Source organism: Pelodiscus sinensis, chromosome 29 (assembly GCF_049634645.1).
Source record: "Pelodiscus sinensis isolate JC-2024 chromosome 29, ASM4963464v1, whole genome shotgun sequence".
NCBI lineage: Eukaryota > Metazoa > Chordata > Testudines > Trionychidae > Pelodiscus > Pelodiscus sinensis.
Genome location: NC_134739.1, coordinates 6,264,237 through 6,278,239, shown reverse-complemented (window position 1 = coordinate 6,278,239; position 14,003 = coordinate 6,264,237). Strand labels below are relative to the sequence as shown.

Sequence of the window (14,003 nt, the reverse complement as noted above, 5' to 3'; positions counted from 1 at the left end):
GAGTTTGCTGGCTGCTTTTGGGAGTGGTGCATGGCCAGGGTAGGGGTGAGCCTGCCTTAGCCCCCTGCACCACCACCCAGAAGCCACCTGTGGTAAGTGGTGCCCAGCTGGAGACAACATTCTGAACCCTGGCCCCAGTCCCAAACCCCTGCCCCCAGCCTGATAAAAGTGAGCGAGGATGGGAGAGGGAGGGAGGACAGAGTGAGCAGGGGCGGGGCCTCAGAGAAAGGGCAGGAAGGAGGCGGGATCAAGGTGTTTGGGTGTCAGGTAGATCCTGGATTGCACTTAAATTCAAAACGTGATCTCGTGCTCAAAAAAGGCTGGGGACCACTGGTCTAGAGACCAGTGCATGGGCCCAGGAGACCTAGGTTCTAGTCCCATCTCTAGGGCTGACCAGCCAGGGGGCCTTGGGCAAGTCTTTTTGCCATCGTGTGCCTCGGTTTCCCCATCTCTAAAAGAAGAACAACGACACTGGCCTCTGGTAACGCATGATGGAAAGTGCTAGCTTAGAGCTTGGTATTAATGACAATAGTATTATTACTGAAGGGGGGGGATGTAACAGGTTGACAGGGGAGGGATCACGTGAGGATTCCCTGTTGTGTTCCCTCCCTCAGGGGCACCTGGCATTGGCCACTGTCGGCCGACAGGACACTGGGCCGGATGGACCTTTGTTCTGGCCCAGTCTGGCCGTTCTTATGTAGGGATGCAAGCACCTGCCTGCTGGGCAGTCCCACTCTGAGGTCACCCGGCCCCTCTCAAGTGGCAACGGCCTGCGAGTCTCTGGCATCAATGGGGGAAGAGACCCGTAGATCCTTGCAAAGCCGGCATGAGCCCGGGAGGATTTTCGATGCTGCAAACACGCCTGTCAGAGTCGCTTCACGCAGGGGGCCCGACGACGAGCAGAACGACACCCCTTTCGCCTCCATGAGCCTGGCTGCCAAAGCCGGCGCTTGGCGCGAGCCTCACACCCACGTGCCAAGCAAGGCAGCGGCCAGCCCCTCCCCTGGTCCCTTGCCTGGCGGTGCGGTGGGAGGGTCCAGCTGGCGCTGGAGTAGCTGCCAGGGGACAGGAGTCAGGGGGTGGGGCTGGCAGCAGGATGGAAAGGAGCCATCAGAATGGGCCGATTCCCACTCTTAGGGACAGGTCTGAGTCGGGCCTTTGGCTTGGGAGCTTCTGGGGGGCGGACGTGGCTTTGTATTCCTGTCGCTCCACGGGGCGCTAGTCACGACTCATTTCCCCCTTCCCCGGCCCTGCCCCGAGCCCAGCGAGGCCGCGATTTGGCCCGGGAAGAGGAACACGTCCTAGGAGCGCCAGCCCTGAAAGCACCAGGTTGTTCTGGGCCCGGGTAGAGAATCCGGAGCCTTTCGCCTTGGGTCCTGCAGGGCACATCCAGCCGGTGGCGCTACCCCTCGCGGCAGAGACTTGCGGGCGCATCTCCTTCGACCCTTTGGCGGCATCACGCACCGGCGGGCAGGGGCGGCCCACGAGGCTAGGCAAACCAGGAAGTTGCCTAGGGTACTGCCGGCCCGGATGCCCGACAATGACGTCATGGGGCGCCTCGTGATTACGTCACGGCCATTGACAGCTGTGCAGGCGGGGGCGCCGATCGTGCCTTCTACCTCAGGCGCCAGCTGCTGCAGCCGGCCTCAAGCCACCCCTGCCCACAGGCAGCGTCAGCCTGTCAATACAGGCAAACTAGGCGGTCGCCTAGGGCGCCAAGAGAAACGGCCGTTGAGGGCTTTGGAGGCGGGGGCACCGATTGCGCGTTTCGCGTTGGGTGCCAGTTGCCGGCAGCTCGTCTAGGGCCGCTCCTGCCCGCAGGCAGGTGCGTGCCCACCTCCCTCGTACTGCTCTGGCACTGGGTGGTCCCTGGGCAGGCGATCCCAGGGGCTGGATGGGCCTCGGAGACAGGGAAGGGGCGAGCAGAGACGGGCAGCTCGCCCTGTTGGTGCCCTCGCTGCAGGAGAAAGAGAAGACTTTCGGTGCCAGCCTGACACGTTCCCCGGCGTCACGCCCACCTCAACGCCGACCGCGTCCGCCCTTCACGTTCCGGAGTCTCCCTGCTTTCACTTCTGGGGAGAGCCCCGTTCCGATCCCCTCGCCCTGCTCCGCCATCCGCAGAGGGGTCTCCTGCGTGCTCGGCGGCTGCAGGCAGAGAGGCAGAAATGGGGCGAGGCGAGCGGCTGCCTTTTATTTCTTGGCCAGATTCCTCTTCCCAGCGACCTGACACCGGGCCTAGGGAAGGTGCCCGGTGGAGAACAATCAAGGCCGTGTTATTGGCAGGCCTGAGCCACTCAGCAGCTCTTGGAACAGATGCAACCCGGAGCGTTCCCTGCTCAAAGCTGAGCTCTCAAAGCAGTGACGGGAGGGGAGGGGGGTCTTTGCAGGGACTGAACCTGGCAGCTCATGCTCGAAAATCCGGGCCTGGCTGAGGTAAAGCAGCACGTTTGCTCATTAGAATCCGTACCAGGCTCAGAAAACCTCTCACCGGGTGCAGCTACGCAGAGAGCAACAAATGGGTTGTTTAAAAAACGGGAGGAGAATTTTGGAAGAGGTCTCAGGTCTTTTTACTTCCTCGAGTCCAGGGCCCTAAGGGACCACTGTGGTCACGTGGCCGGGCCTGCAGCAGGACACAGAACTGCCACTCAAGCACGTGGGCGGACCTTTTAAACCACATCTGACCTTGACTGACCAGTCGCCAGGCATGGAGCCTGCGCCGTGACCCTCGGTCAATGGTGCTAATGGGCAATTGCGAGGAATTCGCCGTCCGGTCTGTCGCGAGGGTCTCAGGGCCTGACTCGCTGACTTCACCCAGAGGTTGGTCTGAGTCAGGAGTCCGGGTTTCGGCCCAGTCAACGCCGGAGAAGCTTCACCCACAAGCGTAGCTGAGCAGAACGACCACGGTCACGGGCTGTCAAGCCGCGGGGCTGAAAGGCGAAGCCGCTTCCTGGTGGCTGTGCTTGCGTTTGGTGGGGCCTGGGTATCTTGCTGGATGGGGCTGCTGACTTCACGGAGGCCCAAAGCTGACACCGTCGCGGCAGAGGAAGGTCCTGGCGCTAAAGGCCTGTTCTCTGTGCAGTCTCTGAGTTTCACTGATTGCTCGTTAGCAGCCGGCACAGGAACGGGGAGGGAACGGATGCTGCAGCACCCCAGGACTCCCTGCCGCCATCCCAAGCACCGGGTTCTTGGCTGCCGTCCCGTGTGCCGGGGCTCTGCTGCCAGCCCCCCTCGCTGGGGTCCTGGGTAGAGCCCCACGTGCCAGGGGGTGACAGAACCCCGGGCCTGGGGCTTTGCTCTCAGCCTCAGCGGGGGTGGGGATGGACTGGGGGGGGAAGGGAGCTCCGCATCTCCCCTTTTAAAACACTCCCCTGCCTTGGCTGTTGCTGACGCCTCCTCCCAGGAGGCCGGGTGGTTCCTCCGAGGGACTCCTCACCTCCCGGCCAGCAGAGACGGGCGGGTGCGGCCGAGCCCAGGCAGGCGGAACTGCGCTTTGTGTCTGCCCCTTTGGAGCCGCACATCCAACTGGGGAACCCCGATTTCCTCCTCCCCTTCCCGACGACCGATCCCCGAGCAGAAAGGCGACCAAGCGGCTCAGGGGACCCACCACATAGCAAGGAGCTGACCCTGAGGGTGAAAGCTTAGGGCTACCAGGTGCCTTAAAAAAAAATACCGGACACACTTGATCTCAGATGGGGGGGGGGGAGATTGGGGGCAGCGGGGCTGGTCGGGGGAGATGGGGGGAGACTGGCCGGCGGGAAGCAGGGCTGGCCGGGGGCAGGGGCAGCGGGGCTGGTTGGGGGAGATGGAGGGAGACTGGCCGGCGGGAAGCAGGCTGGGCGGGGGCAGCGGGGCTGGTCGGGGGAGATGGGGGGAGACTGGCCGGCGGGAAGCAGGGCTGGCCAGGGGCAGGGGCAGCGGGGCTGGTTGGGGGAGATGGGGGGGGGAGACTGGCCGGCGGGAAGCAGGCTGGGCGGGGGCAGCGGGGCTGGCCGGGGGAAATGGGGGGGGGGAGACTGGCCGGCGGGAAGCAGGCTGGCCGGGGGCGGGGGCAGCGGGGCTGGCCGGGGGAGATGGGGGGGGGGAGACTGGCCGGCGGGAAGCAGGCTGGCCGGGGGCAGGGGCAGCGGGGCTGGCCGGGGGAGATGGGGGGGAACTGGCCAGCAGGAAGCAGGACTGGCTGGGAGAGAGTCGGTGGGAGCAGAGCTGGCTGGGGGAGATCAGGAGGAGGACGGGGGGAGAACCAGCAGGTGGGAAGCCCCCCCCCCACCCCCCATCACAGCTGCCTTTTGAAACGACCTGTTACTCATCGCTGGCCTGGTTCAAAGTCTCACCAGCCCAGCCCCAGCGCTCAAGCCAAGAGTCTCGCAGCCCTGCCTGTGGCGAACGAAGCAAGGAGGGTAAAGGGGAGAGCGCCAGGCAGGGCGCTGCCCCTATGGACTGTCTGAGTCGCAGCTCTGCAGGCGTGGGGAAGTGGGTCCTTCTCCCAGCACAAGCCCTGCTCCTTCAGGTGGGACGCATGGGCCTTCCCAGCCGCGCTCCCTTAATCACAGAGGGCTAGTGCGGGAGGTACAGGCACTCCCTGCTGTCCCGACCCCCCCCCCCAATCTTTGCAGGACACCCCGCCCAGGAAGCTCTCAGAAAATAACTGCTCTTCCTCATGGGCTGTCCCTTGTAGTGGGGGGGGGGGCGCTCTAGTGTCACTAGCAACTGGGGTTCTACAGCTGTGAGTTTCCAAGAACGTCCATGGTGTCCCCCGGGCACACATCTTGCACGAATGGCGGCACGATCCCCATCCCCAGGCAACCCCAAAGAGTTTCTGCTCAGCAGGTTTCCTGGGGATGGAGGGGCAAGAGCAGCTTCAGTGGAAATTATTTTTTTTATTATTATATGGAGCTATACCCATGTCAGAGTCAGAGCTGGAAGGGACCTTACAGGTCAAGTTCAGTCCCCTGCCCTCCCAGCAGGACCAAGCACCATCCCTGACCCACGTGCCCCAGATCCCTAAATGGCCCCCTCAAGGATTGAACTCACAACCCCAGGTTTACCTAAGCCAATGCTCAAACCACTGAGCTATCCCTCCCCCTCACTGGCAACACTGGAGAAGAGCTGTCATTTAGCCAGAGCCCACAGACATGCAGATTAGATAGACAGATATGTATGGGGAGGGATGGATGGATGGATAGATCGGGTGTATGAGGGTAGATAGATAGATAGATAGATAGATCGGGTGTATGAGGGTAGATAGATAGATAGATAGATCGGGTGTATGAGGGTAGATAGATAGATAGATAGATAGATAGATAGGGTGTATGAGGGTAGATAGATAGATAGATCGATAGATAGATAGATAGGGTGTATGAGGGTAGATAGATAGATAGATCGGGTGTATGAGGGTAGATAGATAGATAGATAGATCGGGTGTATGAGGGTAGATAGACAGGCTTAACACTGCTTTGTTACTGGGGAGTTGCTATTCAGTGCTGAAGACTGATTTTCTTGCTTTCTTGTAAAAAACGTATTATAGGATTTGCTTTGGAAAAATATATACACTGATCTGGGGCCCTGGATACGCTATTTGAAACAACACGTTAACCTGTTTGTCAGGCCAGATCTTACCAGCCTTCTCACTGGCTGCCCTCTGCATAGCTGATTTTGCATCAATGTCGCCGATTTGCTAATTACCAGGAAGAAAGGTAGGGGGGAGAATCTAAAGTGCTCTATTCCCCTCCCCCCACCCTGCCCAGACCACTATCAGCCAGGCCAATAGCACATGGGGTTAGACTCTCCCCTGCCCTGCTGCCATTTACATCTTTGCAAGTGGGGGGGTCAAGTGCTGGGGGGGGGGAATGGCACTTTGCCGTGGTGCCAGGATAACGCAAGGCGGGGAGGGGAGGGAACCCAGCCCGGGGTGCACATATCAAAGCAGGAGGCACCACGCTCTCCCCAGGCCTGGGCCCATGGCTTTGTGGGGAAGGGGGGCATGAAAAATCCAACCAACGGACACACCTGTGAAGCTCTCGTGGCTGCTCCTCCATCAGTATTTCTGGCCCACTGATTGCTGGGTGGGGACTGCGGAAAGCAGATGCAGCTGGGAGACCCGCCTAACTCACTCCTGGGCGGCGCACGAGGCTGCCGTTGCGGCCCTTTCCAGCTCTGCCACTGCCTGCTGGGTGGCCTTGGGCAAAGCCCTTAGCCTCCCAGCCCTTGTCTTGGCTCCACTGTAAGCTCTTGCAGGCCGGCTCTGCCTCTTGCTTTTCATCCAGCACCGTGGGGCCCTGGCTCAGTCACAGCCTGTGGGGAATACCGTAATGCCCCGGCACTCAGGGAGCCCTTCCCACCCCGGCTGGGAACCTTCATACCACAGCAGTCTCGCCGCGTAGCTACGGCCTGTCCCACGTACCGATGGGGGTGGGGGGGCAAAGGGGAGAGGTGCCCTGGGGCCCTCTGCGCCAGGCCCCTTAAATCGCCGCCGGAGCGTCACGCCCCTCGCTTTGGGCGGCTCCGAGGGCTGGCTGCCCACCCCAGCCCCTTCCTCCTGAGGCCCCGCCCCTTCCAGGGACACAGCTGGGCCCCCCAGGCCGGCAGAGACCATTGGCCCCTCCCACTGGAGATTTTGCATCATCCCTCATGGCCCCTTTGCGCTGCTGTTCGGTGCAAACCTAGCTCCCCCGCCTGCCCCTTTAAGCCCCGTCGGCCCGCCCCCGTCCTGCACGTGGACGCAGACCACGGCTCAGCTCCATCCACAGACCCGGGCCAGAGTCCCTCCCCCCTGCGACGCTTCCAGGCCATGGGAGCAGCTTTAAACCCCAAGCCACTGCTGAGATGGCTGCCCTGGCAGACTAGCCCGGCCACAGCAGCCCACCTATAGGCTATTTTTGGTGTGGTTCCTCCCCCCAAGAGCCGCAGGGCCCTTCCAGTCTCCGGGAAGCATGCAGGGTCGGCCTCAGGCCAAGCTCCCTCGCCTCTTCTGTGCTGCACCTTTGGCGTGTGGGCAGCGGGGAACAGGGTCCTATTCATCCATCAGCCCCTGCCCGCTGCTGCCCTACACGTCTCTGCCCAAGCTGCCCCCCCCCCCGGCTAACGCTTTCCTGGCCAGGTCCCCCACGGGGGTAAATCAAACAGCAGCGCTCCCGGCGGGGTGTGCTGGAGAGGAGCCAGCTGTTGTCGGTGTTCCTGTTGTGCTGCGGGCAGGCACCAGTCGTGCGGAAACCCGGAGGGCGGGGGCAGAGGCCACTTGCTGCGAGCTGGGAGAAGGAAAGCGACGGGACAGTCTGGCGCGTCCGCTTCCGCGAGGCAGTTCAGACCCCAGAGGGAGCCGTGGGCTCTGGCAGGCTGGGGAGAGCCCCACTCGATGTGCCCCTCCCTTCTGCTGGCGTGGCTGATAAGAAAAGGCACCTGCACGGCTCCGCCTTGTGTCACGGCTCCGTGACAAGGGCTGTGGGGGGCGGGGGAACCCCCGCCTCCGTGTGAGAGAGCTGGCACCCCTCCCCACCACGCCCCCTGCCAGCCCCCTGGGCTAACCACTAGCCCACATGCCAAGAGCCTGCAAAGCCGTGTGGTGCCTGGTACACACGGATCTGAAACCATTGGGGCTCAGCTCGCCTGCCGGGTGGATGCCGCTGACATTCTCCCCCTCCGTGCATGAGATCGTGGGCCGAGGTCTTGACTGAGTCTCGTCCCCTTGTGCCGGACATCCCAGGGAGCCAGCGGGGCAGCCCCTCGGGAGGGCTCCCACCGGCTTAGGTCAGACCAGCCCTGGGGCGGCTCCCATATACGCTGGGTGCAGAGCGAGCGCGCAGCTGCCCCCAGGATTAAGGGAGAGAGAAAAGTAACCGAGGGGCATCTTTGACCTCCCAGCTCGTCCAGGCTGGGCGTGATGTGGCTGGATCCAAGGTTTCTGACCCCGCCTTTCCTTTCGGCAGCTTGATTTCTCCACCGTATTGTGCATTTCCCCTGGTGTTCTCCTCGGAGCGGGACATTTCCCCTGCAGAAGTAGGAGTGCCCAAAGGTGAGAGCAGGGGAAAGCAAGTCACTTTCCCTTTCGTGTGCCATTTAAAGGGGCACGAGTGCCGTGGGCAGCGGGGTTTGGGAGCCTCGCGGGTGCTAGATAGCTTCTTATTAGAAGCACTGCAGTGAGAGCATTTCACAGCTGCCGCTGGGCAGCGGTCAAGCAGTGGCATGACGTCCCTTGCACTGCCCCCAGCCCTGTCGGACTCGGAGAACGCCAATGGAGGAGGGATGTTAAATATCGGTTAATTGAACAGTCAGTTCACCTCATTAATTCTTATCGGTTACTCAACTCTTCTATAGGCCCCAGGGGTGGGGCCGGCAGCCAGTGCGCTCCAACCCCCCTCCCAAGGAGCCCCCTCCCACTCTGCACTGCTGCCTCTGTATCAGAGGCAGCAGCGTGGGGTGCCAGGTGGGAGTTGGTCCGCGAGGGGAGCCAGTTTAAAAACTCTGATACAGAGGCAGCAACGCAGGGTGGCAGCAGCCCCTGTATGGGGCGGGGGAGGGCGTAGGGCTGAGCCCCTGGCACACGCCAGAACTGAGCCAGGCTGCCTGCCTGCCTGGCCCCTAATGCACTTGAAATGCAGAGCTGCAGTGTGGATAGGCTCCGGATCTGGCACAAGCCAGGACTGAGCCGGGCTGCTGGCCAGCCTGCTGGCAGGGGCCGGGGGGGAACAACGTGTGTAGTCTAGGAGCATTATCCAATAAGCTTTTGCTTCTCGGTTCATCGACTCCACTATTCCACCCCTACAACGGCGTGCAGGATGGTCTCTGCGTGAAGAACTGCCCGTGGTCTCTTGATCGCTCTGGCAGGGCTGTACGTGGCCAAGCCACATCCCCAGCCGGGGACTTGGTCTGGTGATTGAGCTGACTCTGGACAGTCCCCTCTGACATACAGGAGGCCCCCGACTTGCGACGAGATTGGTTCCAGGGGAAGCGTCGCAAATCGGGGGCGTCGTAACTCGAACCCTCATTTACGATTGGCGCCGTTGTAAATGGGGGCCAAGGACGCAAGTCGGGGAGTTTTGGGGGGTTACAAAAATGGTTGTAAGTGCGGGGGAGAGGGGTCGGAACTCGAGTGTTTGCAACTCAGGGGCCTCCTGTACAAACAGCTGCCTCACCCGCATGGAGATGAGACAGTCGGTGCTTTGGCAGAGACGCAGATCTCTCCTGGCGGGAGAGGATCGCTGCCCGCCCCGGGCCAGCTGGAGAAGCCCTTCAGCCAGAGGACTGGAATCTGTGTGCCATGGTGGCTCTGGAAACACCCCCGGGCAGGCACTCCCTGCCATCTGCAACACCACACAGGAGACAGAGTGGCACCCAGAGCCGGCCCCAGCACTGGCCTTATCAGCGCACAGCAGAGCCGGAAGAATTGCTCCCCACGTCTTGGTTACATCACACCTGATGCTCCAGCTCAGAACGTTTGCTTTCTGCAACAATCGAATTGCGCTTGTGATGCGCCGTGCTCATTCCCACGCAGGCGTTTCCCATTTCACACGGTGTGCAACTGACCGTTCCTTCCGAAGCGGAGATCTTGGCATTTGTCCATATTGAATTTCATTCTAGTTACTTCAGACCTTTTCTCCAGTTTGTCCAGACCATTTTGAATTTTAATCCTCTCCTCCCAAACATTTGCCCCCCCTTCCAGCTTGGTCTCAACCGCAGACTTCACAAGAGTACTCTCCATGCTGTTATCTAAATCACTGATGAAGATATTGAACAGAACCAGACTCAGAACTGATCCCTGCAGAACCCTCTTGATAAGTCCTTCCAGGATCACTGTGAACCACGGATAGCTACTCTCTGGGCTTGGCTATCCAACCCGCTATGCACACACATTACATAAGAACATACAAATGGCCATACGGAGTCAAACCAAAGGTCCATCTAGCCCAGAGTCCTGTCTCCTGACAGTGGCCCATGCTAGATGCCCCAGAGGGAGTGAACAGACCAGGGAATCTTCAAGCAATCCCTCTCCCATCACCCATTCCCAGCCTCTGACAGATTTTATCTAGTTCTTTCTTGAACCCTGTTACAGTTCTGGTCTTCACAACCTCCTCTGGAAAGGAGTTCCACAGGTTGACCGTGCGCTACATGAAGAAAAATTTCCTTTTGTTTATTTTAAACTTGCTACATGAGATTACTATATGGTGACCCCTAGTTCTTATGTTATTATTGTAATTTTATCTAGGTCAGAGGTGGGGAACCGTTTTTCGGTCAGGGGCCAATGACCTATAGAAAAAATCAGTCAGGGGCCACACACATGTGAAAAGCAAAAAAACCCAACCCAAACCAAAACACGTCACTGACCTGGCCCCCAACTAAGAAGCAAGGAAAAAAGTTGCATCTGATGAAGTGGGTCTTTGCCCACAAAAGCTTATGCTCCAATAAATCTGTTAGTCTATAAGGTGTCACAGGACTCCTCGTTTAAGGAAAAAAAAGAGACACTCGCCTCACTCACAACTTGGGGGTGCCGGGGTTCCCCTTGTGCCAAGGCTCATGGCTTCCCCCAGGGCTGGATTAACTCTTCTGGAGGCCTGGGGCTAGAAGATTTTGTGGGGACCTCTTAGGCTCTATGATGGGACCAAAATGAGGGATTCAGTGTGGTGGAGGGGGCTGCTCAGAAGCTGGCTGGGTGTGAGGGTGCAGGGGCTGGGTGGGAGGTAGGGTGCAGGAGTGGATTGGGGGTGAGGGGGCTGGGTGGGAGGTTGGGTCTGGGTGGGGGATGGGGTCGCTTACCTAGCACAGCTCCCATTTAGCTCCAGGGGGACACAGGTGGCTCCGTGCAGCCCTGCGCTTGCAGGCACTACCCCTGGCTGCTCCCATTGGCCACAATTCCCAGCCAATGGGAGCCACTGGGGCAGAGTCTGCAGGCAAGGGTAGGGACAGAGCTTCCTTGCACTGCCCTCCCCCCAGTTGTCTCCTCCCCCCCACCCCATGCTAGGCAAAGCTAGCCACACAGGGGCTTTCCTCCTGCAGCAGGGAGCCAGCATTTGCACTCCAGCTCTGGTGTGTGCCAAGTCCTGGAGATTCGCTGAGCCGCCAGCTCGCCCAGCCATGGGAGGAAGCCCCGAGCCTTGTCGTGGGCCAGATCAAGACCCGCAGGGCCTGGATCCAGCCCGTGGGCCAGAGGTTCCCCATCCCTGCTAGGCTGTATGTTCCTAGCTGGTTTACGAGACGGTCACGCGTGTCAGTACCAAACAGCCTTACTCAAGTCAAGACATCCACACGTGCCGCTTGCCAGAGACTCCACGAGCACATGTATAACCGTTGACAGGAACAGAGTGACTGTACATGCAGGTCTCACCACCCGCACACTCACACTTAGATACACCACGATGGCCCGATCTATACGCTGCACACACACGTCCACCTGCACACGCATAGGTGCACACACACACACCTACATACACCACTAGCATTAGATTCTTCATCAACGTGCCTGGTGCAACCCAAGAGAAGCTGGAGGGACCACAGAAAGGTGGGCACCCTCGTGCCAAGTTCCAAGGTGTGCCCGTAGCCGCCCTTCCCAACACACCAGCCCACACGTTCAGGCATGCCATGGTACTCACGGGGACACCTGCATGCCAGACATGCCGGATCCTCAGCTGCCCAGCACACCCTCCCCTGCTGGGCAATGGGCCACCCCCAGGCACAGCGAGGGGCTTGGCACACGGGGCGCGGGCGCAGAAAGGAAACTTTTGTCTGCGGCAGACGCCAGGTGCAGGCTAGAGCAGCCTGAGGGCTTCTTGTGGCAGCCAGGAGTCCCCAGGGGACCCCACCCCCGGGGCAGCCAGGGGGGCAGATCCCCCTGCAGGGAGACACCTGGGGCCGGGGAGCCAGGGCAAGTCTCCTGAGCAGCCAGGCAGGGACACGCGGCTCCAGCGAGGGAAAGGGCCGCACCAGAGCGAGGGAAGAGCCGGGCGCTGCTCCCTGCCGCCCATCCCCGCCTCCTCCAGCCGCTCGCTCCGTCTAGTTTCCAGCCCCTCCCCCCCAAACCCGGCGGCTCGAGTCAGCGGTTTCACCCCCCCCACACACACACACACCCTCCGCGGCAGCGTCTGCGCCCCCCGATCAGCTCCTAGGGGGGCTCCCCCCGGGCCAGCCCCAGGCAGGAGGGGCGCAGTCAGCTGGAGCCGGGCCGGGAGAGGGGGCCGGGTGGGGGTCCCCAGTGGCCGGTGGGGGGGTCCCCAGCCGTACAGGCACCTGTCCCCCCGGGGGGGGGGCTGCCGCGGGGTGCCCCGGCCGGGCTCACCTGGCGCTGGGAGTTGGCCTGGGTGAGGTTGGTGTTGTAGTCCCAGCTGGCGGCCACGCTGCGGAACAGGACGCGCTCGGCGGAGCTGTTGTAGCCCTGCGCGAAGAGGGCAGCCCCGGGCTCGTCCGCGCTGGGGCTGGGGGGCAGCAGCCCGGCCTCCAAGGCGACGGCGGGGCCGAGGCAGAGCAGCAGCAGCCGCAGCGCCGGGGGCATCCTGGCAGGCTCCGAGCGCGTCTCCCGCCGGGCTCTGCCCCGAGAACCTGGCCGGGAGCCGCCCGCCGCGGCCGCGGCTTATAAGCGCTGCCCAGACCCTGCCCACCGAGCCGGCCTCGCCCCGCGGCTCAGCGGCTCCATGTGGCTGGGGCGCGGGGAAGGACCCGGCGGCGGGGCCAAAGTCCTGCCGTGCGCCAAGCGGGGCGCACCGGGGTGGAGAGAGGGAGGCCGCCGTGGGCAGGGGCACCTGCTGGGCTGGGCGCCATGCGCTCCGCTCGGTCTCCAAGGGCAAGCCAGGCCTGCCCCCTCTCGCTCCCCATGTGGAGTCCAGCGTCTCCCCTGCCCCCTCCCACAGCTGTGGGCGCAGGGGGAGGGGGCTGTGCTGCTCGGAGCTGCGGGGATCCCCAGCGGCCTGTTTGCCATCCCAGCAGGCACGTGGGGAGTCCCCCGCTGCAGCCTTTGCGGGCTGGTCTCACCCTGGAGAGCTGCAAACCCAGGGCTCCCACGGAATCCCACTGCTGCCAGCAAGAGACGCAACAGTCCCCAGCCAGAGGCTTCCCCACCCGGCCGGGGGAGTGGCTTTTTCCTGTGGATCCTCCAGGCTTGGCTAACCCCCTTTCCCTTCTCAGAGCGCTGAATGGAAGCGGAGTCTTGGCTGGATCCCAGCGAGGAGGGAGGAGAATGACGGGGAATATGGAAAAGCCTAGCCTGCCCGATCAGGCATGGGTGGGTTTCCCTAGCCAGGTAAGGCGCAGGTCGCCCTGGCAGGAAGGGGCTCACAAGCAGGAGCAGGGACCCCTTGGCTGGACCGTCTTTGAAATGGGCTGCAAGTTCTGCCGGGTCCCCCCACCCCGAGTTCTTCCCAGCTGCCCCTAGAGCAGCTGTGGCCAGGTGTGTTTCTGTCACTGGCCGGGCCTGGGCCTTGCCCATGCAGTGCTCGCTTAGGATCGCTGCGCCGTTCCACCCCGGCAGCTCTTTTGTTCCCACGTCTCCGCGCGCTGACAGCTGGCCGCGGTCACCTTGGCACCAGGCCGCCGACCACCAGCCACATCACACATCCTGGATTCGTCACGGGCCTTCCCCCGCGGGACAAAGGCTGCACAGCTGGGGAGAATGTAGCAACATAAGAACGGCCAGACCAAAGGTCCTTCTAGCCCAGTATCCTGTCTGCCGACAGTGGCCAACACTGGGTGCCCCAGGGGCAGGGAACACAACAGGTAATCCTCACGTGATCCCTCCCCTGTCACCCATTTCCAGACAAACATAGGCTAGGGACTCCATTCCTACCCATCCTGGCAAATAGCCATTGATGGACCTAACCTCCATGAATCTATCTAGCTTTTTTTTAACCCAGTTAAAAGTCCTAGTCTTCACAACATCCTCTGGCAAGGAGTTCCACAGGTTAACTGTGTGTGCATACCCACACCCAGGAGCCAGGCTGTATCCAGCTTACCGCCCCCTCCACTGGCAGCAGGACATGGCCAGCACCCGTCTACACAGCCACCTCCTTCCACCCTGAAATGGGAAC

General features: G+C 61.6%; 1 protein-coding gene across 1 annotated transcript in view; it reads right to left on the bottom strand.

Annotated features, from left to right (window-relative positions):
- Nucleotides 1-12,849, bottom strand: part of ACE (angiotensin I converting enzyme) — a 56,248-nt gene extending 43,399 nt beyond the window's left edge. Inside the window, exon 1 of the mRNA XM_075911171.1 lies at nucleotides 12,263-12,849. Within this exon, the coding sequence (XP_075767286.1) occupies nucleotides 12,263-12,475 (213 nt within the window). The 5' untranslated portion in view covers nucleotides 12,476-12,849. The remainder of the gene's footprint in view (nucleotides 1-12,262) is intronic.
- Between the last annotated feature and the right edge of the window lie 1,154 nt (nucleotides 12,850-14,003).